The sequence below is a fragment of the Lycium ferocissimum genome, chromosome 1 (assembly GCF_029784015.1).
Source record: "Lycium ferocissimum isolate CSIRO_LF1 chromosome 1, AGI_CSIRO_Lferr_CH_V1, whole genome shotgun sequence".
NCBI lineage: Eukaryota > Viridiplantae > Streptophyta > Magnoliopsida > Solanales > Solanaceae > Lycium > Lycium ferocissimum.
In genome coordinates this window covers 65,664,684-65,692,466 of record NC_081342.1, presented here as the reverse complement: position 1 = coordinate 65,692,466, position 27,783 = coordinate 65,664,684, and the positions used below count along the sequence as shown (strand labels likewise).

Genomic DNA, 27,783 nt, shown 5'->3' with positions numbered 1-27,783 from the left:
TTCAACAACAAACAACACGGTCCGAGCATTGCTTAAACAACATAATACAGTACAATACAATATATCACGAAACGACGAGAAACAACATTCCAAATAGATCGTAAGTACAACCACACATCAATCCAAGATATAGAACTAATTAAGTTCATTCTAGCAGATAAAAGGAGGTGATTCAAATCATCCTAAGCAATTCTTCACCAACTTTGGTAGAGCGATACAACTGCTCAGCGTGTTGGCAAACACAGGTTGATGCTGAAATGTATCTTTGCATCACCTCCCTCGCAGTCGTAGCTGAAATAAACATGTATTAAGCATTGTATATTTGTAGGCTTTTTATTTGATAATAACTCATAATGAAAAAGTCAAGCCATACATTATTGATCCCTTTGCCTTAATTAATCATCACTTTTGTTGCTCCTTTTAGGAATGATACATATAAATACCCTAGTAGTGCGTTTGATTTCATTATCAACTTGTTGTTACTAGGATTTTTTCAAAAATCTAGATTATTTGTTTTTATGGAATTCTTGGATCTTTTCTCTTGAATTTGCGCATATCCTTTTAATTCTCGCTTTTAATTAGCTCTATTTCTTTCATTGCTTTCACATTTTTTTTATTAGTTTCTCAAGTTTTTGGTTCGTCCTAGCCTCTATATTATCAATGCTATCAGAATGGTTCTATCAAGATTGCATTCTTGTTAATTTTGGGAGTTTATTGATAACAAGAGCAACCAAAAAAAAAAAAAAAAAGGAACAAAATTCATTTCTTTTTAAAAAAGGAGGAAAGATGAATCTTATTTCTCTTCAAGAATTCAATTTTTATTTTTATTTTTTGTATCACAATAAAGAAAGAGAACAAGAAGAGGGGATTCTAGATCTTTCCGGACACAGAAGAATCTTTTTTCTTACTAATTTTGGTCTTTCTCTATATCTTTTCCTTTTGTTCGTGTCTTGTTGAAACTAAATTCTATTCTCACTCTTCACTTTTCTTTCGTCCACCAATGAATCTTGTATTGTCCTACTGAGGACTTATACGAGTTGGGTTTAATTATAAAGTCACAAAGTATTTTTTCAATTATTAATGGGGAAAAAGACAAGAGTGTATGAGAACAACTTAGATAAAATGCAAATTTTTTAAGTAATTCAAAATTACTTTTATAATTATCTCTTGCAAGTGGTAGGGAAGATGAAAGGAAGGCTCTTCAAGAAGCCGTGATCGAAGACAAAATGATTGCACACTATAAGAAATAAGTCAACAATACAAAGAATGAAATTTGCAATTCCAACAAATGAGGGCCATCATTGCTGAATAAAATGATATAATGTTGAACATAAGAGGGGAAATCGTGTTTTACAAAATAACCATAGACCCCAAGTTCGAAATATTGTATCTCGTGCTCCCATTGTAAATCGAGAATCCTTTATATGATGTAAATCTAGAAAAGGTAGGAAGACGAGGGGATAAAGAGGTAGAGTGAGAGCACATTAGTAGTAGAAAAATGAAGATGTCATATTTCAAGGGAACAAGCGACCTAGACTTATGCCGTGATCAAAAGAGAAAAGTTGAAGCGATCTTTGAATGCCATATGACTCTGAACTCTGAAGTCGTCGTTGAATTTTCAGACAATGCTGCTATTTTGTGCAAAAGCTTACAAGGTACAAAAAACAAGAAGGAGAACCACCTATTGCTACTTGGGTTGAGATCAAGAGGGTCAGAGGAAGAGATGTCCTCCATTACACTTGCAAAGGCGTTGATCTGCATCTGTTACTGCTACAGTTTTCTAGAATAATTAGGTGTTTAGTTATAAGAGGAGTCTAATATTCCCTCCATTTCAATTTGTATGAATCCATTTGACTGGGCACAGAGTTTAATAAATGGGGGAAGACTTTTGCCATATAAGCTAAAAATGTAACAAGTTCCAATAATACCCTTAAGGGCCCTCTAATTAACTTTCAACGAAAAGCTCTTCAAGAGTCAAAACAAATCTGACTACGTCAATTACCGTGTCCAGATTTCCTTTCACTTTAATAGTCCATCTTTAACTCTTCAACGCAACAAAAATGCAAAAGCTACTTACTTTTAGAGTTAGTGGGTCCGTGTCAGACTTCAAAAGAGAAGACGGTAAGGGCAATACTGGAATCCAAGAATTGGAGAGTTTCCTTATTAGGAATGTGGTTATTCTTTTTGGCACTGACTAATAAGGAAATGAGTTCATACAAATTGAAACAGAGGGAGTAGTTGATTTAGTAGAATATTAAGTTTCTTAGTTTTGATAAGAGTGTAATACTTTAGCTGTAGGAGGAATCTACTGCTTTATTTATGTGCCTATAGAAAGGCTTAAGATTAATAAAATTTATATGAGACAGGTACAAGGGCGTAGCGAGCATAGAACAGAGGAAATGCACATGGGTCTCCTCGAAGAACGGAGTCTAGGGTAAAGAAAGAAAGGTAGAGGACTTCTACTGGGAATGAAAGTTCCCTATTATAGGATTCCTAGTAAAGCCAATTTCATGATGGCCGCTTATCTGAGTAAGAAGACGATGGCTCCTATTATTGGTGAGTGATCTCCTCTACACGTTATCTTTCATTCATATTTTCTAACTTGTTGCTTGCTTCTCTCTCCAAAAATCATAACAAATGGATCTCCAACAACATCTTTAAACTTTAAAGTAAGGTTTCATGTTTGTAAATGAGTTCTTAAGCTATGGTTATGTCTATGATCTGAGCTGATTGTATGAAAGAAGAAGAGATCACTATAATCAGATTTCTTGACGGTTTTAATAGGGGATATCTGACATAGTAGAAATACAACACGATATATTTTCATATGAGTTAGTAGATTTGTTTGTAAGACATCAAGTTAGCTCATGGAGAAGTCGGTTAAATACCAATTTCAAGATGCCATGGCCAAAATAAGAGTTGAAGGGTGCTCCTATTAATTTTTTAAACATCGTGGAAGGGGATATATGGTGCATGAATATTTCAATAGAATTAACATGCTTATTAGAGAATATGAGAGTGAAAAAGGTGAAGAAGAATGATGATGATGATGATTTAAAATTACCTAATGATGGTTTAGTTGAGGTAGCTGGGAGTATTACAATAACTATCAATTTTAAAAATAATAACGAAGAACCATGGGAGTGTATATTTTTGATACTAGGTATGGGACAAAGGGAAAAGCGCATTTTATGATTATTACTAGTGAAAATTGCACTAATATGGTGAGTTCATACTTGGTGAAAAAGTTAGAGCTTGCATGAATGAAACATCACACTCCCTATAAAATTCTATGCTTGGGTGAAATAATGGGGTACTAAAAGTGGACCAACAATGTATGATTTTATTCAATATTGGCAGATATATATGTGGATGATGTTTCTTGTGATATGATTCCTATGCAAACTTGACATATATTTCTTGACCGCATGAAAGTTTGGTACGAGTGTTATTCCTAATGGGCGAAAGAATAAATATTCTCTTGAGCTTAATGGCAAAAACTTTACTTTTGCAAATTTATTTTCTTCTCTGTCTTTGAAGATAAAATAAAACATCGATGTAAATATTGGAAAAATAAGGGGGTGGCATAAAAAGTAAGCCTGAGAAAAATGAAAAGAAAGAAGGCCTAAGAGCTAGAAAAAATAAAAGAGATGAGAGAGAGAGAGAGATAGAGAACGCGCGCGTCAACATGAGCTAAGATATAAAAGGTAAAAAGGGATTTGAGTGAAAAAACGAAAAGTTTTGGTGAAAAGGAAAGAGGCTAAGAAAAGGGAGAGTTTCTATATAGAATTCAAAGTGTTTAAATGCAAGAAAAGATGGGGCTACCTATAATACTACTTACTTACAAAGAGTTACTAAATTATTCTTTAATTTTCCAAGTAGTAATTTATTATCTTAATTTTACAGTATATATTTTGATGATGTCTTTCCTAAAAATATTACTAAAGGTTTGTCACCTTTAAATTTACGTGACTTTAAGCATCAAATTGAGTTTGCGCCTATCATACAAATTCCAACTAGGCCTATTTATAGGAGTACTCCCGAAGAAATAAAAGAATTACAAAGACAAATTGTGGAGTTGCTTGAAAAGAACATTGTGCGAGAGAGCACGAGTCCTTGCTATGTTCCCATCATATTGGTTCCAAAAACTGGATAGATCTTGAAGGATATGGAAAAATTGGAGATCTATCAATAAGATTATGGTGACGTATCACCATCCTATTCCCCACCTTGATGTATGTTTGACCAATTGCATAGATTCAAAGCCTTTTCTAAAATTAATCTTAAAATAATTGCCACCATATTCGAATAAATCTTGGAGATGAATGAAAAATCCTATTAAGACCATCTATGGGCTTAATGAATAGTTAGTTATACCTTTTAGCTTGATAATGTACCTAGCACTTTCATGAAGTTGATGAATTATATTATTAAGGATAATCATGTAAAGTATGTTCTGGTGTATTCCATGATATCATAATTTATTCTAAAAAATCTAGAAGAGTGTGAAGAACAACAAGCTTTTGAAGTCTTAGAAAGTAGTAATGTTTATTTGTTAATCTCAAGAAGTATACTTTTTGTGTGGACCGTGTGATTTTGTTGAGTTTTGTGGCTAGTGCTAAACCGCTAATTAGGGAGTGGAGGTTGACAAAGAAAAGATCAAAGCAATAAAAAAATGACTTTAACCTAAGATTGTAACTAAAGTTATATTCTTTTTGGACTTGTTACATTTAAATTTTAAGAGGTTTGTGAAATAGTTTAGCATAATTGCTTCTCATTTAACTGAAGTTATTGAAAACAATACGATTTTTAAATGGGAAAAATAACATGATACTTTTAATTTATTGAAGAAAAAATTGTGTTTTCTGGTCCATTGTTATAATTATCTTTTTTTCTCTTTGACAAAGAGTTATATGTTTTGGTAAGCTGCCTTGTATACATTGCAACATTAGTTGTGTTCAAGGGAGTTTGTCGCTTAACTGATCATGATACCTCGTGATATTTAAAGAGTCAAGGTAAGCTTAGTAGAGACATGCTAAGTAGGTAGAATTCATTAAAATTTCTTATGTAAATTCTTGCTTGTAAGAGAATGTTGTTGGTGATGCACTTTTCAGAAGGTATGCCTTTATTTTTCCTCTTACTTTTGATGAATTATTAATCTAATCAAAGAATTTTATGTTGTGCTGACGATTCTGACTTGGGCAAGATTTTATTGAATGTCAGTTGGCCCTTATGAGAGGTTTAATTTTCAAGATGAGTTACTCTTTAATAAAAACAACTTTTGTATTAAGTGCTCTACACATGAAATACCTGTTAGGAAAGCACATTGTGGTGGGCTAGCTTATGCTACACTTTGGTGTACCAAGAACTTTGAATATATGTGTTGGATATTTTTATTGGCCAAGCATGCGAAAAGATGTTGAAAATGTTCTCTCAATGTTTTGAATGTAGACAAGCCAAATCAAAAGCGTTGTCACGTGATATTTATAATCTCGATCCTTTAAATATTCCTACTTCTCCTTAAATGATGCTTCTAACGATTTTGTGTTAGGACTCGAGGTAAGAAAATTATATCTGTGGTAGTTGATAATTTTTTCAAGAGGACTCATTACTAATTATTTCATGTTTAAACACTAATGATTCATCTCATGTGGCTTACTTGTTTGTTAATGAAGTGGTTACATTGCATGGTAAATTTAGAACTACTGTTAATGATAGGAATGTTAAGTTATTAAATCACTTCTGGAGGGTTCTTTGAAAAAATTGGAACCAAGTTGCTTTTCTCTATATCTTGTAACCAACAAGCTGATGAACAAACAAAAATAGTTAATAGGACTTCAGGAAACAGTGTTTAAGGTTGCTTTAAAAGGAGAATTTACATCTGTGAAGAAAATTTACTTTAGGTTTGTTTGTAACAAAATGATCCATTCTTATACGGGTGTATCTTCTTTAAAGCAGTTTATGATTTTAGTATTACTTCCTTGATTTGTTACCTTTGCTTGCTAATAATATTGTTGGCCTTGATGGTAGGAAAAAAACTGAAATTATAAACAAACTCGATGAACAAATAAGGTTTGCATTTCAGCAGAGGAATAAATATGGAAAACATGTGTTAGTTTTAAATATGGAGATTTAGTTTGGGATATGAGAAAGAGAGATTTTCATCCAAAATAAAATACAAGTTAGATCTTATGGGACGTTTGAAGTTTTTGAAAGAATTGGAAACAATGCTTATAAACTTGATCTTTTTTGCGAGTATCAAGTTATAAGCGCTACATTAAATAATTTTTGACACTTTCTTATTTGATGTAGGTCTGAGTTCGAGGATAAATAGTCTTTAGAAAATGAAAAATAATAACATCAATTGAACTCCACTCCATTAAAGGACAAGTATGAAGCTTTGGAAGCCTCGAAAAGGCCCAAAAAGGAGCAAGTTCACCCAAGCTACCTTTAGGCGCCCAATACATCCAGTTCTCCTTAGCTTGGCGCCCATGTCATTGAAGAGTGGCACAAAAAGCTGCCCTATTTTGTGGGATTTGTCTCCTAATTTGATTATAATACTTTTAAATATTTTTCTAACTAGGTCGGATTTTATTTATTTCTCATGTTTGTTAGGATATTTATATTTCTAATTTAATTTTTTTCATAGCAAATTATTTGCTTTCTAGTTAATTCTAAAATAATATTTCAGGTTTTTTTTTCTTTCTATCCTTGAAGGGGTCTTGGCCGCTACGAAGAAGGATTTCTTTCTTATTTGTTTGTGATTCACACTTTGATAAGTAAATAATAATTTGAGAATTTTTTTTTTGAATCTTTGTGACTTTTAATTATTTTGAGATTTATGTTTTAATCTTTACTAGTCATAGTTCAAGATAATAACATATATTCTTCTTATGATTTATCAAATTTCTTCTTTTTATTATTAGAAGGCGACTAGAATCAATTGCTAGTTGTTATCCAACTTGATTCAATCTGGAAGTCAAGATTAGAATTTAGTTCTTGGTCGTTTCTCTAGCAAAGACGATTGATTTCATAACAACTTCTTGTTATTAGGATCGTTTTAAAAAATATGGATTATCTATTTTTTGGAATTCTTGGATCTTTTTCCTTGAATTTCCACATACCCATTTAGTCATCGGTTTTTCATTTTTAATTTTATTTCATTCATTGCTTCTATAATTGTTTTAATTATTTTCTCTAAAGTTCCGTGATCTTTCTAATCTCATTGTTATCACACTGTTTGCTAGTAAAATAAATAGAGTATATCCTGCGAATTATGTGTTAGATTTATTTTTCAATACCTTCTCTAGATACTTACCACTACCATCAATCTATAAAAAGGCTGTCATTTGAGTTGTGAATGTAATCAAGAAAGAAGTATGAGAGCACGCGAGAAAAAGTTAGCATGAAGTACAATTAAGAGAGATGCTACAGTGACTGAACGACATAAAAAGTTAAATACAACAGTTTTAGTCCTACTTGTAAGATCAAAGGTGTTTTCCAGTTAACAATAACAAAGATTAATTGTAAGTAATCAATTATATTCAACAAGTGTACCAGAGCACGATTGATTGAGAGAGAGATCAACTCAAAGAAGATCCTATAAGCTAACGACAGAACTATTATAAGTCAAGAGGCACAATCAATGATTAACCTTGTAAATTATCCACAATAATGTTGAGAGGCTCAATGGAAAACTATGGATCTTGAAATACAAGGATGATGTAGTATTTTATTTATGAAGTAGTATTTTAAAGAGCATTAAGTGAAGAATGCCAATGCCCAATGGAGGAAGCTAGAGATTGACAAAGAGTTAGGACGACATGAGCAAAGGAGATTCAGAATTTTTTTATAGGCTAAAGGCAATTTATTAGTTTTGACTTCTAGAATGCAAAACTAATAAGTTTCCTTTTCTAGAATTCAAAGCCTATAAAATCCGTCACCAATTTAGTCTCTGAATTCTAGAAAAGGCAAAATTGGGGAATTGCTCAAAATTGCTATAAGAACAAATCATGTTAGTGCTAAGGGGAATTTTAAAAATCCCTCACCAAACTTAATCTCCACAATACTTTAATGCAAAATCTAGCATGTTTAAGGAATTCTAGGGAATTGAAAGAAAAATTATAGAATGAAAGCTCTAGTTCTAGAATAAGAAGTGAGGTATTTTAGAGAGTACAATTATAGAAATGTGTGAAGGGTATAATTGTAGAGTAAAATCTCAATCAAATGGTTTTATTATCACCTTTAAATATATAGAGGCAGTCATTTGAATTGGGAGTGCATTCAAGAAGGAACCACCAAAGTAACTGAGCAAGAAGTAACAAATTAACAAAGAGAGGTGCCAGAGTGAGTGAGTGGACAAATTAAGTATAAAAGTTTTGTAAGCCCAAAGCTGATTTTAATTACCAATATCGGAAGTTAAATTATGGTCAACTAATTGTATTCAACGGAGTAGAACTAAAAAAATGAGCAACTCTAACAAGCAAAACCTCGTACTTCAATAATTATGCCTTGTTGGAGAAGTTTAACTTCAACCTTTCCTGTTTTAGCTCTAACTAATATACCATGTAAAGATTAAATTAGATAAGTTCTCAAACACACATGGTGTCTTAGTGCAAGGATAAATAATACTAACCATTATTATCAATCAAGTGGAAGAAGTCAGTCTTGTCGACCAGCAATTCCATAATTTCCATGCTAGAATAAACAGCGCTCTTGGTGTTCACCCCATGGTATGCACCAAACACCTCATCATATGCTTTCCTGAGCGGAGGAACTAGAGAATCTCCCCTGTCAAGCCACTAACAGTTAGTCACACTAAGGATGTTACTTTTAGGATATACATTACTTTTTGTTTTCACTTATAGGTCTTGGAAATGCTACTTGTTTAGTTAACTTTGGTTTTTATTTTTTTTTATTTTTTGGTGTCCTGAAAAAAATAAAGCTATAATTAACACATACATACACGCACACAAAGTGCAGAATACATAAAAACAAAAATTGCAGAAATATTTCAAGAAGATGCTGTCGCGTTTGTTGGAGAATTGATTAAATCTACTTCATAAAGTTTGTTTCACCATTGTATTTGATCCATTTCCTAAAATTATCTGCTTTTCTCATGTGACATCCATGTTTTCTCTATGATTCATTTACGAATGCTATCTCGCTAAATTCATCAGATTGAGAGTCATATATAGTATACTCTCAATTGTTCATTTCGCAACATTCAATTTGGACCCTTGGGACTATTAAAAAATCAACACCAACTTAATTAATATCCAAAATATCTTAATAAAGAAGAACTCTCCACCAATAGAACCCTTGGGACTTTTGCGGTGAAATCCAAAGGTCGGGGCCTATACCTAACCCTCCACCAATAGGTGGTTTAAAAAATAAAAATAAAAGAACTCTAGAATGAGAATTTTAGAGTGAATATTCTAGAACTACTCTAGAAGGAACATCTCAAGAAATGAGTGGAAGGTAAGATTCTAGAACAAAACTTCCACTATATCCTTTCATTTACCACCTATAAATAGAGGTGGTTCATTTGAGTTGTAAGTGTGCTCAAGTAAAAAAAGGGCTCAAGTAAGAATCTGGAGCGAGCAAGCAAGCAAGCAAGCAAAGAATAGCTGAGTGATTAAGTGAGAAGTGTGAAAGATAGTGAGAAGTAAGAGCGCAAAAAATGCTGCTAGAGTGTGAGGGAAAGAAAAAATTGAGTGTAAGAAATTGTAATGCCGAAGCTGGTCTTTAGTTTGCAATAATGAAATTGATCAAGTTATGACAAATCAATTGTGCTCAACAATCACTATCAGAGCTTGGTTGATCTAGAGAAGTAGCAACTCAATATAGATCCTAAGCTCTTGCAACAGATTATGAAAGCCAAGACACTCAAAGAAGCTTGAGACACACTGACAACGTGTTTTACAAAGAAGAATGATGCTAGATTACAAAGGCTTGAGAACGAGCTTTTATCAATCGCCCAATGGATCATGATAGTCAATACTTCTCAAATGTTTAATCTTTATGTGATGAAATATCAAAATTAGATCCAGAGAATGCTATCACAAAGCTAAACATGAAGAGAATTATGGTGGGGAATCTTAATAGCTCAATTGGTTGACTATCTGAACTTTCACCCTGTTGGTGAGGGTGCGATTTCCCACCTTGTAATCCCCTCTCCCATTTCCCCGTCCCCTACCCTTGTGTAATAATAAAGAATAAAAAATAAAAAGATGACGAGAATTATGGTTCACGGAGGCTGAAGTATCAAGACATAGTTACAACCACACACAGGTGACCATTTAATTGTTTTTATCTGAGTTGAAATATATTGGCAAACGAAGAAGAATTGGAGAAGCCATGCATTATCAGGTCTTTTTATAAAAGATGAAGAAAAAAAGGCTCTTCAAGAAAAGCCAAAATTACAAGAAGAAACGGTAACAAGAAAGGCGACCAAGATATGGATGATGAGAGGAGCTTACAACCATGGAGGAAACAAAACAAGCAAGATTGAGGAAGACAACAATCCAACAAGAATGCAAACCAAGATTTCAACAACCGACAAATGGACAGGTGCTATAGTTGCGGAAAGAAAGAACATTATGCCAGAGATTGAGAACATTATGCCAGAGATTGCTGATAGCAGAAAGTTGAAGGCAACATAGACACTTCTACTCAAAACAAACAAGATGAGAAATAAGATTGGTTTTTCGAGAGCTCTTACATAGTTGAAGAAAATAATGGACCAAAAGAACTTTCCACCTCTCACTCTACTGAATCGGAAAAATAATTAACACTTACAACTGTAAGTGAGAAACTAGTCGTTTATGAACATGAATGAATTGTTAACTTGGAATGCCCAATCACATGATTGGTGAAAGAAAAAATTAATCAACATAGTTAAATATAAGGGCGATTGAGTAGTGGCGACTGCAAATAATTCAAGAATTTTAATAACTCATATTGGCAAGATGATATCCATGCTCATTACTACTCGAGAAAAGTGCAACTTTAGAATGTCTACCATATTCTAGGTATTAAGAAGAACCTATTTTCTATTTTGCAGCTAAATACTCTAGGAAATTATGTTGTGTTTGCTGAATGACGTAACAATATACCGAAGTATGAATTTTACAAGCTTGTCAATCATGGAGGGAAGAAAATTAGAGTCAAACTATGTTATGTCAGCCGAGACAACTTTATATAGAGAAGACTCGGAGTAATGAAACAACTGACCAATAGCATTTACGCCTTGGGCCCCTAGAGTTACCGCAAATTAAAAGTCGTGATGCAGTAGTCAAAATTAAAAGGCCTTCTCTTTTTGCGATTAGAGGAGATGTTATATCTGTCAGAAGTCAATATAAGAAAGCACATCAACCCCTTATTAGGAATTAAATTTTCAGTCACAGTGGCACTGAAGTTGGTATACTCAGACGGGTTTGGTCTTTTCAAGCAGCCTTCTATAAGTTGTTACTAATATATAGTGCATTCATCGATGACTTCTCATATGTGGATTTACTTCTTAAAAGGAGAAGCATGAAGTATTTGAAAAGTTTAAAGAGTTCCAATATACTGTAGAGAATGATATGGGAGAAAAAAACCAAATGTCTCTGTATGGACAATGGGGAGAATATACGTCATGTAAGTTCTATGATTACCTTGGATAAAAGATGATAAGGCGACAATTAACTTGTCTAAATGGGCCACAATAAACTAGAGTAGCTGAAAGAAAATAGACACCTAGCAAGATATACAGAAGTATGTGCATAGTATGAATGTACCAACAAGGTCTTAGGCAAAATGCATGAATACTATTGTCCACATCACTAACAGGCTGCCACATGCGAGATTGAGATTCATATCACCATTCAAGAAGCTCAAGAAGATGATACCAATCGTAAGTCTCCTTCGAGATTTGGATACGTGTACTATGTATTCGTGTGAGATGAACGTCGCAACAAGTTTGACAAAGAAACTATTTGTTGCATATTTATCAGTTACGGCAGAATGAAGGTATCGTAACCCTACAACTAATTGAACACATATGTTGAGAAATGTGGTATTTGATGATGCATCCTCAAGGTAGTCTAAAGTAGTCACCCTGCTAGACTCAATATCACTTTGAGCAAAAGTTGCAAGATAAGCTCAAAGAAGAAGAACAAGAGAAAAAAATAAAATAACCAAAAGGCAAGAGGATAACCTGAATCACATATGCCAAAGGGATATCCACAAAAGGAAAACAAGAGTTCATGGCAAATTGGAGCATGTGAAAATTCAGAAGTCCAAGAAGCACAGCTGCCGCAACTAAGAAAGTCTACACGATAAAAAAAAAAAAAAAAGATCCAAATACCAAGCATAATATTGAAGAGACTACCTTTGAAGAAGCTTCAAAGAGTGGTGAGTGACAAAAATCGATAGAGGAAGAAATTTACAAAATGCCTAGACATTAAGATGATTACAAAATCTCGAGAATCACTCAAAATGATTGCAAAGAATGGATTAAGTTGATGTTGAGGGGGAATGATAAAAAAAAATCATCGCAAACTTAATAAATATCCAAGATATTTCAATGAAGAATGTTAGTATTTAAGGAGTTTTAGAAAATCGTAACAATTCTAAAATGAGAGTTTTGCAATGGAAGTCTAGAAATATTCTAAAAGAAGCATCTATAGAAATGAGTGGAATGTAAGATTCTATAATATAATTCCACTAGATTCTTTTATTACTACTAATAAATAGAGGAGATATATTTGAGTTGTAGGTGTGCTCAAGTAAAAAGTGACGACAAGCAAACAAGAAGAAGTGAGTGATAAAATGCAAAGTGTGAGAGCAACAGAGGACAACAAAGAGAATTGCTAGAGTGTGAGATAAAGGGAAAAAAATGAGTGTTCGAAATTATAAGACTGAAGTTGATTTTTAGTTTGCAATAACAAAAGAGATAATGGTCAATAACACACTTGAACTATCACTTTTTTGCGAGTTTCCTACCTAAACTATCACCAACTATTTGTCAAAACATACCTCAACTATTAGTTGTTCACTTTTCCTACCTGAACGATATAGGTAGAAAAAGTGAACTAATAGTTAGGGCGTGTTTTGACAAATAGTTAGTAATAATTCAGGTAGCAACAGTGATAGTTTAGCTGTGTTTTTGCCCATTAATTTAATTTGTACGCAATCAATTGTGCTAGATAATATTCACCTGCACTGCCAAATTTTAAATTTTAAAATATGTTTAGAAAAATTATACTAAGACAAATTAATGCAATGATTTTCTTTCTATGTCTTTTTTCAACATACTCTCTTGCAAGGATTCCCTGGAAAAACACCCTCAGTAAATCTGCTGAGCGCTTCACCCTGAGAAGAAATCTTGTATGGCTATTGTTATTTCTTGCGAGACCATTTGAAATCTCATAATCCAGCATAGCCTCCACCGTAATGTACTTTGTTGCAGCTTCTTTCAAATTCTTTGCCTAACAATTGAAAAACAGTGAGATACAAATCATTTTAAGCAGAATGAATTAACCTTTAAATAAAGTGGTGCATTATTTGAAATTATTGATTTGAAATCAGGTTGATTTGAAGTTGAAATTTTGTTTTAACATGTGATTTAGATTTGTAAGTTGTATTTTTTTCTCATAAACATGAAAATCCCACAATTTATAACAACTATCAAAACTTCCCCAACTCTTATACAATTTTACCAAATGAGCAAATTATAGTTCATAAACACCGCACTAATAAATTGCATATCTTCATGTTCCTTTTATAATTAAATGCTTGCGATTACAAACTTTCAAATACACATAATTCTACAAAGATCTACTGGTCCAATAAATCAACAATAGTACGTAGTAACTAATTATTCTTTAATATAATCCTCCCACATGGTACGGGCAATCTCTACACGTCGAGTATGAGTCTTTTTTTATAAAATTTAAAATGATGGGTCTTTTTTTGTGTGTAAAATTTTGCTTCCCTTTGCATATGTGAATGAATATTCAGCGTTTTAGTTTTTTTTTTTTTTTTTTTTCTTGATATTCATTTTTATCAATCAATAAACAAAAGAAACTAGTTGGATCAGGATTATGAATCCTCTATCATCGGCGCGGGTGAAGAAAAATTGGATAAGAGTGTAGAGTGAAATTTTAGGTTTTGTCTAAAATTTGTCTTTAGTTTGGGCCTATGGCTATTTCGGGTCATTTACATAAAATTGAGTCTTTTTGGGTCTTTTGTTTTTTTACTAGTGGCCACGCCATGTCCTTTTTCCTTCTTCTCTTTTTTTTTTTTTTTTTTTTTTTTTTTAAATTTGGTATGTTATATATATCCATAATGAAGAAAACAAAATAATTTTATTAGGTACTTAAAAATTTATAAAAGAACAAATAAAGAAATTAAAACTTAGTAAGAATTGGGTGGATTAGGTTATGACTAGCTTTTTAGCTCACCGCATTTCAGTTCAAATAACTTATGACTTGCCCATTTATTAACTCAACCCGTTTTGACTCATCCAAATTCAGCCAACCCACCATTTGACACAATTGTTTCATTTATGAACTAGGGAACAGGGTGAAGTACCTCTTTGAAGAGTAAATAGAAATACCTACTGACTATAAGTATTATACTATTCAAGCCAAAATCGAAAAAGAATGGAAATGCTTTCCTCCAATTGTCTTCAAACAAATTTGAGTGATCTTAGAGTACTCATTGTTTTCAAATTTTCAATAGTTAATATTAGACTCAATTATCTTGAAGGACATGTGAAGACTTTGGAATTCTTGAAGATCTGAAAAATCAAATCTTTAAATGAATGTTAGCCAAGTTAATTATTATAGCTGCGAGAGGATGTTGAGCTAGAAAAGTACTAGATTGGTAAAAAAAAAAAAAAAAATTGGTGCGTGGAACTCTTGAGATTTGAAAAAGCTAAACAACTATTAGAGAACTAATTTGATGGCAATGAGCGTTAATTGTGTCATCCCTAATAAATTAGTTGCTTGTAGTGCAAATGTTAAAGGTTGAAGATTGAGTGAAGGGGGAGTAAATATTGTAGATGCCGTGAAAAAGAAGGATAAAGAGAGATCCTTATGTTCATCCAATCACAAATTAGATGCCGAGATTTTTTTTTTTTTTTTTTGAAACTGGTAAAATGACTTTAGATGCCGAGATATTTAAGAAGGCTTCTTTCTATGAAGCCCGAGAAAACATAATGATGATGAGGAGGAGATATGATGAAGAATAGATGGATGATGAAGTTGTTTCTTCCCTGTGTAACAAGAGCTCAGTTCTCTTGTTATTAGTGAAAGAAAATAGAGAAATATAAAGGGAGAATGAGAGAATTTAGCTGAAATTGCATATTGATGTCGTCAACAATGACAGTACAACAGATATAAACAACTCCGCATAAACAATTATTCCATAACTAACTTAGGGACTAGAAAGCAAATAAACAGAAGATGACTTAAACAACTTAAAGGACCTAAACAAACTTATTTAAAACCTTAATTAAACTTGTCACATTACACAATTGTGACATTCAATCCTCCTCAAAATAGAACGTGTCTTCAAGATGCCTGAAACTTTGGAGATTGTGATCTAATGAACTGGTAATCCTCCCAAGTAGCTTCCTATGGCAATAAATTTGCCCATTGCACTAGAATCTAAGTAATAGCCTGGTTCCTTTTCTTGACAATCCTCCTGTCCAGTACAGCAACAGGCTCTATCAATGGTTTTCCTTCAATTGAACATAGAGGAGGATCAACAACAGTGATGACATGATTTCTTACTTACCTCTTCCGTTGCGATATATGAAAGAGGGGATGAATTTTTGCAGTAACTGGCAATGCTAACTTATAAGCCACTTGTCCAATCTTTTTGATCACTTGATATGGACCATAGAACTTGGATGTCAGTTTGGGACTTTCCTTTACAGCAATAAAGGTTTACCTGTAGGGTTGCACTTTTTTAGGAACACCCAATCTCCTTCTTCAAACTCTCTTTCAATTCTTCTCTTATCAGTATTCATCTTCATCTTATCTTGAGCTTTAGCCAATTTTTCTTTCAACACTTTAGCCATGATTTGCCTTAAGCACTTGATCAACAACATCCACCTTGAACTGAGCAACCAGTTCAAATGATAATTGAGGAGGTTCATATCCATATAATACCTTGACGAGGTTCATTTTCAGTGAGGTGTGATAATTACTATTGTACAAAAACTCTACTAATGACAACCACTTATTTTACTCTTTTGGTTTGTGTCCAGTCATACACCTTAAGTAATTTTCTAAACATCTGTTAAGCCCTTCAGTCTACCCATTAGTTTGTGGATGATATGCAGAGCTGTAAAATAGTTGAATTTGTAACAACTTGAAAAGTTATTTTCATAAATTACTGATGAACACCTTATCCCTATCAGATACAATACTCTTAGGAAGACCGTGGAGTTTATATACATTGTCCTAAAAAACTCTAGCAACCTGAGAAGCAGTGAAAGGATGAGTAATAGCAATAAAGTGAGCATATTTGCTTATACCTGTCTATAGACCAAAATCGTTTCTTTTCCTCCTGATTTTGACAAACTTTCAGTAAAATCCATTTAAATGTGCTTCCATACCCCTTCAAGAATAGGTAAAGGTTGAAGTAGTCTTGGATAAGCAACTTGTTCATCCTTGCACCTCTGACAAATATCACACTCTTGTCTTTGTTACTTTGATCTGATCAATCATAATTGGCCAATAGGAAACAACCTTGAGTCTTTGATATGTAGCCCACACATGAATGACCACCAAGTCTTGAATTGTGGATAGTATGGATCAATTGTCGTCTTAGGGATCCATTCTTACCCACCTAAGCCTTACCCTTGTATCTTAACACCCCTTGCTGTAAAGAGATATCCATATCTGCATCAGGATTCTTTGCTTAAAGTTGTAATAGCCTGTAACACCTCTTGATCACCTATGTAACTATCTAGTATCTCTTCAATACATTTGAGCTGCATTTGAGAAATACCAGACATTGTGCAGTACCATCTTCCACCTAATGATCTATTTTTTTTCTGGATAGGTGCATCAGCCACCACATTCTCTCCACCCTTTTTATACTGAATCTCAAAGCTTAAGCCCATTAGATTGGCCAAACCTTTGTGCTGTAGGGATGTAGTGATTTTCTGATCATGTAAAAGTTTCAAACTAATAGGATCAGTCTTTATAATAAAATGGTGTGGAAGCAAGTAGTGTCTCCACCTGTCCAGTGCTTGAAGCAAATCAATTAACTCATTTTCATAAGTTGAAATTTCGATCCCAAGCTAAAGGTTTGGCTAAGGGGCCCAAAGGTTTTTTCCCTTTTTAAAGCCCCAACCCCGGGATTCGCTAATTTAAACAAAAGGTTTTTTAAAAATTTTGGAAATCTTTATTGGGGTACTTAAAAAGGCTATTTTAATTTTTTTAAATATCCCCCTTTTTTACAAAATTTCCCCTTCTTTAATCGTTTGTCAAAGGTTTAAAATTTTGAGCATACTTTTTAAAAAAAATTTTCCCCTAAGATTCCCAAAGAACCCTGGCCTCCCTTTAAATTTTTGGGTTTTGGGTTTTACCCCCAAACCCCCTTAACCCTTAAAGAGTAACCCCCCGTCCTTAATTTATTTTCCCAAAACCTAATCCGGGGATTGGCCAAATTCCCGTTTTCTTAGGGAAAACAGGATTCTTAACAACTCAACACGGTCCGAAAACAAAAGTGGTTTTCCCAATTTTTGGATAAAACCCCGATGTGTAATGATCCGTTTAGTCGTTATAGTGTTTTGACCCATTTAACCTTGTTGACCCTTCCCGAAGTCCTATTAGTATGATCTATGACTTAATGTAGTCATTGGGTTGGTTCCCGCAAGGTTCGAGAGTAAATTGAGTCATTGATAGAGAAACTAGTTAAGTTAATGAGTTAGAGTTGACCACGGTTAACGTCGTGTTAGGATGATCCCGTGTCAATGTTTTACAAGTTCCAACAAGTTTAATATGATGATTTTGAACTTGTCCACAAGTTTTGGCGAGGTTTCGAAGAGTTTCAGATGGGTTTGGATTTTGTCGTGCTCATATTCGATGTTTCCGCCGTAGCTCTTTGGATAGAAAGGGGTCCAGATTTATCAAATGATTTTTTTTGTGTGAGGTTTGAACCATTAGATTCGTATCGTAATTACGAAGCTATAGCAAAAAAGAATCATCGCGTTTTGCCTCCATATGAGGGAGTTATTACTTTTTCGTTCGGGGCTATTCATTGAGTAGTCCATTGTAAACGAAGCTTAAGCCATTATACGGATTGCAACGGCTGCATGGTAACCGCATTTGTAAACACCGACGGAGTCGAGCACCTATTTTTATAGTCCAACTCCGAACCATTACCCATGCGACCCCAAAGTCGGGCCAAGAGAAAAGAGGCAAACTCATTCCATTCTTTGGTGGTGACATCTTGGAGGGTAAATCCAAACCTTTATTTGTTCCTTTTCCTTTCTTCAAGTTCCATAATCATTTTAAGGTCCGTATTAGTAGTGGACATCCTAGAACCTAGAATTAGTAAACCCTTAAATAATTGGTGGGTTGTTGATTTTGTTGTTGATTAATCATCTAGGAGTATAGATTATCACTTTCTAGGAAGGGAATTTGATTTCTTATGGTTGAAATTGCATGTTGAGACTTAAGGTTCTAATAAAAATGGATATTTTATCCTAACATCTGTTTGAGAGGGTAAATTGATTAGAAACCCATGAATTGAAGGATAATGATTGTAGAGATAGAAGTTATGATAAATTCACCATTAAAGGATGGTTTCATCCATTGAAAAGGGTAGAAGTAAGTGGGTCTTCTTCCCCAAATTGTTGTTCTTGCTTAAATACATGGTTTGTTGCCTACTTAGCATCATATTGTTAGACTTTGACCGTTATGAGGCGCTTCGAAAATAGAAGATTAGTGTGGAGTAGTTCGCGGCTCCACGTTCGCATTCGAGGTGGTTACGCCACTTTAGTTAGACTTTGATTAGCAAAACGTATGTATTGTGTAGAATTGAGGAGAGAAAGCATAATTAGGTCTTCGAACATGGTGTTTTGGTTGGATATTAGCTAGATTGGTATGACTTCTGATTTTATGGATCATCGCCATTACTTTATGTACTGAATTATGAGGTGTAGTTGTATTCATATTGTGGCGATTCGGGATGGATTTCTATTAGGTTTATTGTTGATGATGGTGGTTCGTTGCCCTGTTATTGTGATTTGACTTGTTACCTGAATTGTTGTGTTGTAATACGTGTTGCACTCAATTCTCTTTTATTGCGAAACATATCATCGGAAAAAGGAAGGATAATGAGTTTAGACTTGGATTGTGATATATACTTATGATAGTACTCAGTTGAAATCTTGGTTATGATTTACTGTTAATAATGATATCGTGCATGGCATACATTCTCATTCATACGCATATTAATATTGGATTATGACTTGGTGTTGATGATGACACATGAGAAAATGGAGCACCTTGGTGATACAAGGCTTAGTTGGGAGGTGAACGTACAATGTTGGGAAGTAAAGAGGGACATAGACCCTTATGTTTGTTGTGATGGTTGGTATGATTCATTTCATAGTTGAGCTGATTTATCTAAGTCTTGATATGACTTGTGGCTTGTGACATGTACCTTCATTGCTATTTTGATTGCATTGTTTTACCATGTTACACTCATTTATGCATTCATACATGATGGAAAGTGATGTGAAATTAGTGAAGAAGTAATTATAATCTTCTTGTTGAACTTGTGATACTATTTGATACATGACTCATGATAAATTGATCATTGAGAGTGATGTGACAGTGTTACTATATATATATGAAAAGGCACATTTGACCGGGGGTGAGGATGTGGCCTAGTTGTGAGCTCGTGGTTCGAGGTCCGTTCGAAAACGAGGGGTACATAATGTGGATCCGCGTCCAAGGATCTTTTCGTGGCAGAGGATTTATGGCTCGGGTCCGATGAGTATCCGAAACGAGTGGTACATGGACATCATGGGTCCTCTGCAGGTCATGACTACTGAGCAATGACATGAATTAGCATATGTGTACAGTGTGTATTTGGCCAGTGCATTGCAGGCACTTCATCATATTTTACATTGCACATCATTACATTTTATTCTGCATTATTATATGCTCGTTTAGTTCTGATTTTGCTATGGTTTGTTGAATGGCTTTTGGGATATAAATATGACCATTGATTGAGTTAAATTGTGGATTAGTGATTCTACCTAGGGACGGAACTTGGACTTGTGATTATCAGGTGAAATTATTAAAACTTGACAAACTTGTGGTTTAGAAGCTTCATCTTAGGTTGTGACTCTGTTATGGGATATTATGTGACTTGGATTTCAGTATTAAGTGCCTATCTATTTATCTTGTTGATTTTATGCTTATATACGCGAACAAATCTTAGTCGGCCTATGATGCTTACCGGTACATACCTTGTTTGTCGATATTATCTTCTTCGCACCATTTTAAGTGCGATTGTGTTCGTAGATTTCATCCGCACCAATCTCTAGCTTGAAGCTAGTTAGCTTGATCGGATCCTAGGGTGAGCTTCTATCCATGCTATGCCACATGAAGATCTCTCTTTTTAGATGTCTACTTTCATTCCAGACATTATTTGTTATTATATTTGAGATATACTCCATTCTTTAGACATTGTTGGTTAGAGTCCTTGTACGATGACTTTCAGATCTTGGGGGTGTAATAGTTAAGACTTCCGCACTTATATTATCTATTAATTATGACTTGGTTTATTTATTTATTCATTCACATGATCATTGATTGCTTAAGTATGAATGATTAAAGAAGTTAAAATTGGCTAGTGATTAATGGGTTAACGGGTAAGGGTTCGCCTACTGGTGATAATAAGGTAGGTGCCCGCACGATCGGTAACTTGGGTCATGACAAGTATATCATCAAAAAATACTAAGTTGTGTTTCTTCATTTGTTCCTTGAATATAGAGTTCATTAAAGACTGAAATGATGCTAAAGCATTTGTCAAGACAAATGGCATGACTCTGAACTCCCATAGGCCATGGTGAGTTCTAAAAGCTATTTTAGACTCTTCTCCAGCTTTCATCCTCACTTGGTGATAACCACAATTTAAGTCAACTTTGGAAAACACAGTAGCACCAAACAATTCATCTAACAAGTCATCAATCATAGAGATTAGATACTTGTTTTTGACAGTTAAGCTGTTTAATCTTCTGTAATCTACACAGAGCCTCCAAGTTGAGTCTTTCTTCTTGACTAATAAAGTCGGTGAAGCAAATGAAGACTGACTGGGTACTACAGTAGCAACTTTAAGGATATCATCAATAATGGACTAAATGGCATTCATTTGGTCGTATGAATACCTGTAAGGTCTTAGATTGAATGGTTGTGCCCCTCGTAGTAGGTTAATCATATGATTACACTCTCTTTCAGGTGGCAACTCATTAGGTTCTTGGAACACTGCACTGTATGACTTCAATAACTTGTACTTCTAATTTCCCCTTTAAAGTTACACTAGTACTAACCATTGATAGTTCATCTATAACTTCACATGTTCCACACGTGGCATCCTCCTGAGTTCTTCAGTATCCACAATAGTTACATCAGAGTTATTAGTTTCTCCATACAAGGTTATCATTCTTCCATCACACATAAAGCTCAGACTGTGTGTCATGGTGTGCAGAATCACCGGTGCTACCATATGTTATCAGTTTCTCCATACAAGGTTATTATTCTTCCATCACACAAAAAGCTCAGACTGTGTGGCCTGGTGTGCAGAATCACTGGTGCTACCATATATATCTAGTCCATACCCAAGATCATTTCACAACCACCACCTTTCATTAACCTCAGTTTGAAGTTGAACTATTCTTCTTGCATTTTCCAACTGAATGCTGGATTTTCCAACTAACAGCTCTAGATTTCGCCATTGGCTACTATCACTCTCATTGGTCATATTGGAAATCTTAGAATTTTCACAATATAAGGGTCAATAAAAGAGTGAGTTGAACCACTATCAATGAGAACTATCATGGGAATCTTTGTAGCATATCTAACAATCTTAATAGTTGAAATTCTTCCCTTCGAGGAACTTAAACCCATTAAGGCATACATGGAAATCTCTGCTTGTTCCTTTACAGGTTCATCTAGTGTCTCGGGCACATCAACAAACTCCTCATGTGGTTCTACTTCTTCTTCCACTTCTACACCCTCAATAACATGTAAGGCCCTTGTTTTGCATTAACGTCCAGGAAAGTATCTTTCCTTACATCTGTAACACAACCCTTGTTCTCTTAGAGCTTCAAGGTTAGGGGGTAAGTTGTTTGGTTTGAATGAAGCTTTAGTTGGTAGTCTTGGATTAGGATAGGTCAGTCTCAGTGGTTGTTGGGGAATAGTGAGATTTCTATTTGTAGTAGTTTGGTTATTTCTAGGGTAAGTGATTGCCAAAGGTCTTTGTTTAAAGTTTTGTGGATTTTTGGTAGGAACAAATGGGGTCAGTGCTCTAAAGGATTCTTCATAAAGTTTAGATACTTCATAAGCATCTAAAACAGCTGTAAGGTTGGCTAGTTTGACTGATGGTTTCAATTCAGGCCTCAATCCATTGATAAAACTTGAAATATAGTGAGTCTCATTCAAAAGTGGATTAAGAATAGTCATGTCACAAGTCAATTCTTCAAACTTATCCTGGTATTGATCCATACTTCCTAATTGCATTAATTTGTTGAACTCATCAACTATATCCTGACACCTGATATTCCCAAACCTCCTATATACTTCAGTGCAAAATCTTTGCCAAGACATCACCCCCTATAATTCACTATGTAGCTATCAAACCAAACATCCACCCTTTCCCCAATATGCACAGAAGCATAACTTAGTTTTTCCTGTCCAAATATTATATAGAGTTCAAAGAATTTTTCATATTTCCTCAATCAACTCTTGGGGTTAATTCCATCAAATTTCGAAAAATTAATTTTGGGTTTGAGAGTTCTTTGGTTATTCATGGGTTCTGGAGTATGTATGTTAGGAGTAGGTAAATAGGGGTTGAGGATGAATACATAGGGTTTCTAAAAATAGGTGGACTCGAAAATAAAGGAGCTGGTGGAAAAGTAAAACCCCAACCGGTGTTAAATGTAGATGGTGTAAATAAAGCTTGAGAAGTAGGATAAGGGGTTTTGCTACTTGAAGATTGAACGGATTCATACCTAGCAGGAACAGTAGGTATTCCATCTGGTGTTGGCCTCAGAGTAGTATTCACTATTTTAGTGATCAGTATTTCCTCCATTGAACTCGCCGATGGAGTTAAGTTCATATTGGAGAGGATAAGTTCGAGCTTTTTGTTCATCTCATGGGTTTCATCTAGTTGAGACCGGAATTGGTTCTGATTGATTTCCAATTATTCGAACCTCGTGTTTGTATCAGTTACAAAAACTGAGAGTTGAGTTCTAATAGCTCGTAAATCATCTTTCAAGCTTTGAAATTTTGGCGACGTTGCCATTGTCAGTGGCAGATGAGCAGGCTACTCTGATACCATTTGTAACAAGAGGTCAATTCTCTTGTTACTCAGTGAAAGAAAATAGAGAAATAGAAAGGGAGAATGAGAGAATTTAGCTGAAATGTATATTGATGCCTTCAACAATGACAGTACAGCGGAGATAAACAACTCAGCATGACACTTATCACAATTCAGTAACTGAATTAGGGACTAATAAACAATTATTCCATAACTCACTTACGGACTAGAAAGCAAATAAATAAAAGATAACTTAAAGGACCTAAACAGACTTATTTAAAACTTGAATTAAACTTGTCACATTACACAAATATGACACCATGACTCTTTAGAATTCAAGATTTAACTATTTCGTTGATATTGATGAGTTCAAGAATTAGACATCACAAATCACTAATGAACCGCCCAATCTTTGGAAGTCCATGAAAAAGTATGTGGAAACAAGAATCAGTCCAGCAAACTCCACAAGCAAGTATTTTTTCCCAAAGGATAAAGATGAAAGCTATGGCTCACATGAAAGAGGTCATGACCGAGGTGGAAGAAGATTCAAGAAAGAAGTTTGAGCTAGATTTTGTAAACGGAAAAGGGTTAGATATGCTACTCTCACCAATAAGTTATATTTGTTCTTCATTATACTTTTTCAACATCTTTGTTCTTGCTATCCAACTTTATGGTTATATTTGTCCTTGTAATCTAAAAAAAGTCATACTTATCTCTACCCCGTTAAATCTGCATGTCCCACTTTAGTTTTTTTATGTAGCGTCTACGTGGCTTTTTCAATTAAATCTACACCCCCATTCAAACGCTTTTAACTCACCCGCCCATTAGACCCACCAACTAGGGGTGGGCATGATACGGTATGGTACGGTATTGGAAACTTCGGTTTGGTAACTTCGGTTTTCAGTTTCTAAAAATACTATACCATTACCACATCAAAATAATTCGGTATGGTTCGGTATTTTTAAGTTCGGTTTTGAAATTTTTCGGTACGGTAATTCAGTGACTATAGCTTGTTTGACTTCAACTTACATATATACTTATATAATAAAGGATTATGACTTCGACTTTTCAAGGAATGTCTCAATTATACGAAACTAACACCTTACACATCTAGACATATTCAAAAGAAAGTACATGCAATTTTCTTCGTTATTCAATTACACAAAAATGACATTTGAATCACGATAGAGTAGTCGAAGTTACAAAGTCTAAACAACATTAACCAAAATTAAGCATAATCCTTAGTCCTGCACAATTTTTACTCCAAAAATTCAATTTAGTGACATCCAAAATCTAACTTGAATGAGAAGTATTTAATTGTACAAAAACTAGTCTATATATTTAATAGTATTAAGTATAATATATATGGATTGTATATGTAGTATAAACTTGATGTACGGTATACGGTATCTCGGTATTCTTTTTATAAATACTGAATACCGTATCGAATATCAAATAATATTAAAATACATACCAAATACCGTAATATCAAAAGCGCGGTATTAAAAATTTCGATTTCGATATGATATTCGATATGTACCGTACTATGCCCAGCCCTACCACCGACTCACTAAATAATTAAACCCAGCCATTTTCTTTTCTTTTCATCTTCTTCCTTAGAAAAAACGCCAGTGTAGTAAAGTTGAATTTGAAAGAGAGAAAAACACTGTCAAGATAGAGAAAAAACACTGTCAAACACGCCAGAGTAAAGTTGTGTATTCAAATATTCCAAAATTTAACCTCCCCAAAAGGAATCTGAAAGAAAAGAAAAGAAAAGAAACCCAGAACTCCAATTGATAAAAATGTGAAAATCCAGCAAAATTTGAAGGATAAAATGTAAACTCAATCAAGACTGGTATGAAGTTATCGATCGAGAGTACAGATAAGCATAATTGAGAGATTAAAAAAACTAGGAAATTTGCGTCTCAACGTTTTTACCATTCCCTCTAATCCAACTCGTTGGGTACTCTTGCTTAATGAGTAAGAATCAGAGTGAAGCACGTAATTTTGTTAAATTAAAATGTAAATACACCTATTAAATGTTAAGTAATACTCCCTCCGTCTCAATTTAAATAAAGCGATTTTTTAATCTTGTGGTTTTAAATTTTTTTCATATATATATAAAACGTAGTAAGATATCATTTGAATCTTATGATTCTAAATTAAAGATATGTATAATGTACTAAAATATTATTTGTTTTTTGTGGTTATAAACTTATCATCTAATATGACTGAATTGTCAACTTTTATAAACTTATCATTTAATGTGTCTAAATTGTCAACTTACTAAATATATAAAGAGAATTTTTGAAATTGAAAAAAAAAAGGAAAAAAAAAAAGACATCTAACTGGGACGGAGGAAATAGTTTTTTTAGAGCTATTAGTCAAAGTTTAAATCTCGAGAATACAAAAATGTCACATATTTTGAAACAGACAACGGTACTTGAAAAAGTAAAGGAAGTTGAAAAGAGCATACTTCAGCTACAATTTAGATTGTATTGTAAATGCAATTCAACAAGTTTCTTCGTTCTCAGTACATGGACACTGTTACTGGTGGATCGGTGGGGCGGGGTTGGACAGGCCTGTTAAAAGAGTTTAAATGCATGATTAATTTGATTTAATTGGAAAAAAAGTCACATAAGTGCCACATAAAAAAATTAAGGTGGGACATGAGAATTTAACGGAGTAGGGATAAAGTCTTTTTTTATGGTCCGATAGTTAGATGAAAAGGGCAATTAGACCCAATAGTCGGATGAAAAGGGTAAATATGACACTAATCAAAGTAAGGAAAATAAGTTCACAATTGATATTTCCCCAACCACTTCCACAACCCCCTCCACCAAATCCACCCCACCACCCCTAAAAAAAGGGTTTTGAAAAGTTTTCTTTTTTGATTTCTACACCCCCCCCCCCCACCCCCTCCCGAATTTTCTTCTTCATTTTAGTTTTACCTTTATAAAAATTTTATAAAAATAAAAAGTCCGCGTGGGGTGGTGGGGGTGGGTTGTAGCTGGGGAGTGGGGGTGTGTAAGAAAAAATTTCTCACTTTTTATAAATTTTTTATAACATTAAAATAAAATATATGAAATGGAAAATTTGGGAGGGAGGAGGTGGGTGAGCGGGGGTGAGAGGGTTGGATGGAGCGTTGGTGGGGGGGGGGGGGTTGGGGTTGGGGTGGTGGTGGTGTGGGGTAAGGGTGGGTGAAGATTAAGTGTGTTCGAGGGTGCAGTGGGATTTGGTTGGGGGGTGGGTGGTGGAGGGTGGGTGCTTGGGGTGGGTGGTGGATGGTGTGGGTGGGGTGGGTGTAGGGTTTGGGTTGGTATGGGGTGGTGGGGTTGGGGTGGGGTTGGTGGGGCTTGGATGAGTATTTTCCGAAAAATATTTTTACCAACCAATCGAACATGAGAAAATAAGTAAAAAAAAATTTACTTATTTTCCAAGAACACATTTTCCAGGAAAACATTTTTCGTGGAAAACATTTTCCTCCCCACCAAACACACCCTAAGTTGTGATATCTTCAGCTAAAGACTGTTGCCTTCCAGAATGTCTCTAATTGTGTCAAGTCAAATTTAAAGAGGGTGTTGCATAAATAAATTGGATTTATTTCAAGTACCTAAATTTTCTAAGTTCCTGTGTAAGAAATTAATGTAAAGATACATGTAGACAGTGTAGTTTTGTTAATGAACTATGGAAAAAAGGGAGAAGTATGTAATTAAACATCTCGTATGCACTTACTAGCTAGGTATATATTAGAACAATTTCCTATAAGTACCAAGAGATTACAGTATTTTATTCAACAATAATAACAATTGCATCTCAATTCCAATTCTAACTAGCTGAGACATATTATATGAATTTTCACTGATTATATCGCTTTATTCAAGATCATCTTAATCGTAACAAGCTAATTTGAGAAACACACAGACACTTTATTCTTCTTGTTCCTTCGAAACTTCATATAATTCAAAGCTTAAATTTAGGTTAAATACCTTATCTTCGATTTCCACGGCGCCATACTCGAAGAAACCCTCAAAAAAGGAAGAAGCAAACTGAGCTCCAAGGTTGCACGCATGAGAAATCAGCTGAAGGTCTACTTTATGGTTCTCAGATCTTACGGTTTTTTCAAGCTGTTCCAGCACTTCCACCATGTTTCTCATTGGATTTCCTTGCACTTCCATTGCAGAAATTTGCTCTTCAACAAGTTATTTTGGTTGGTTTCACTCA

The 27,783-nt window shown here is 34.3% G+C and overlaps 1 protein-coding gene across 1 annotated transcript; it reads right to left on the bottom strand.

Moving 5' to 3' along the window:
* Window positions 1–27,783, bottom strand: LOC132030633 (accelerated cell death 11-like). The gene is made up of 4 exons (XM_059420347.1): window positions 27,549–27,783; window positions 13,300–13,472; window positions 8,636–8,790; window positions 1–291 (listed from the first exon to the last, which is right to left on the bottom strand). The coding sequence occupies exons 1-4, from the start codon at window positions 27,735–27,737 to the stop codon at window positions 173–175; spliced, it is 636 nt and encodes a 211-aa protein (XP_059276330.1). The 5' UTR covers window positions 27,738–27,783; the 3' UTR covers window positions 1–172.

Excerpts from the sequence above, each read along its gene's own strand:
- LOC132030633 (XM_059420347.1), bottom strand. The coding sequence starts at position 27,737 with ATGGAAGTGCAAGGAAATCCAATGAGAAACATGGTGGAAGTGCTGGAA. Across the intron at positions 8,791-13,299 it reads CAGGGAATCCTTGCAAGAGA|GGGAGATTCTCTAGTTCCTC; the intron begins GTATGTTGAAAA and ends GTGGCTTGACAG. Across the intron at positions 292-8,635 it reads CCACTTGATTGATAATAATG|CTACGACTGCGAGGGAGGTG; the intron begins GTTAGTATTATT and ends TGTTTATTTCAG.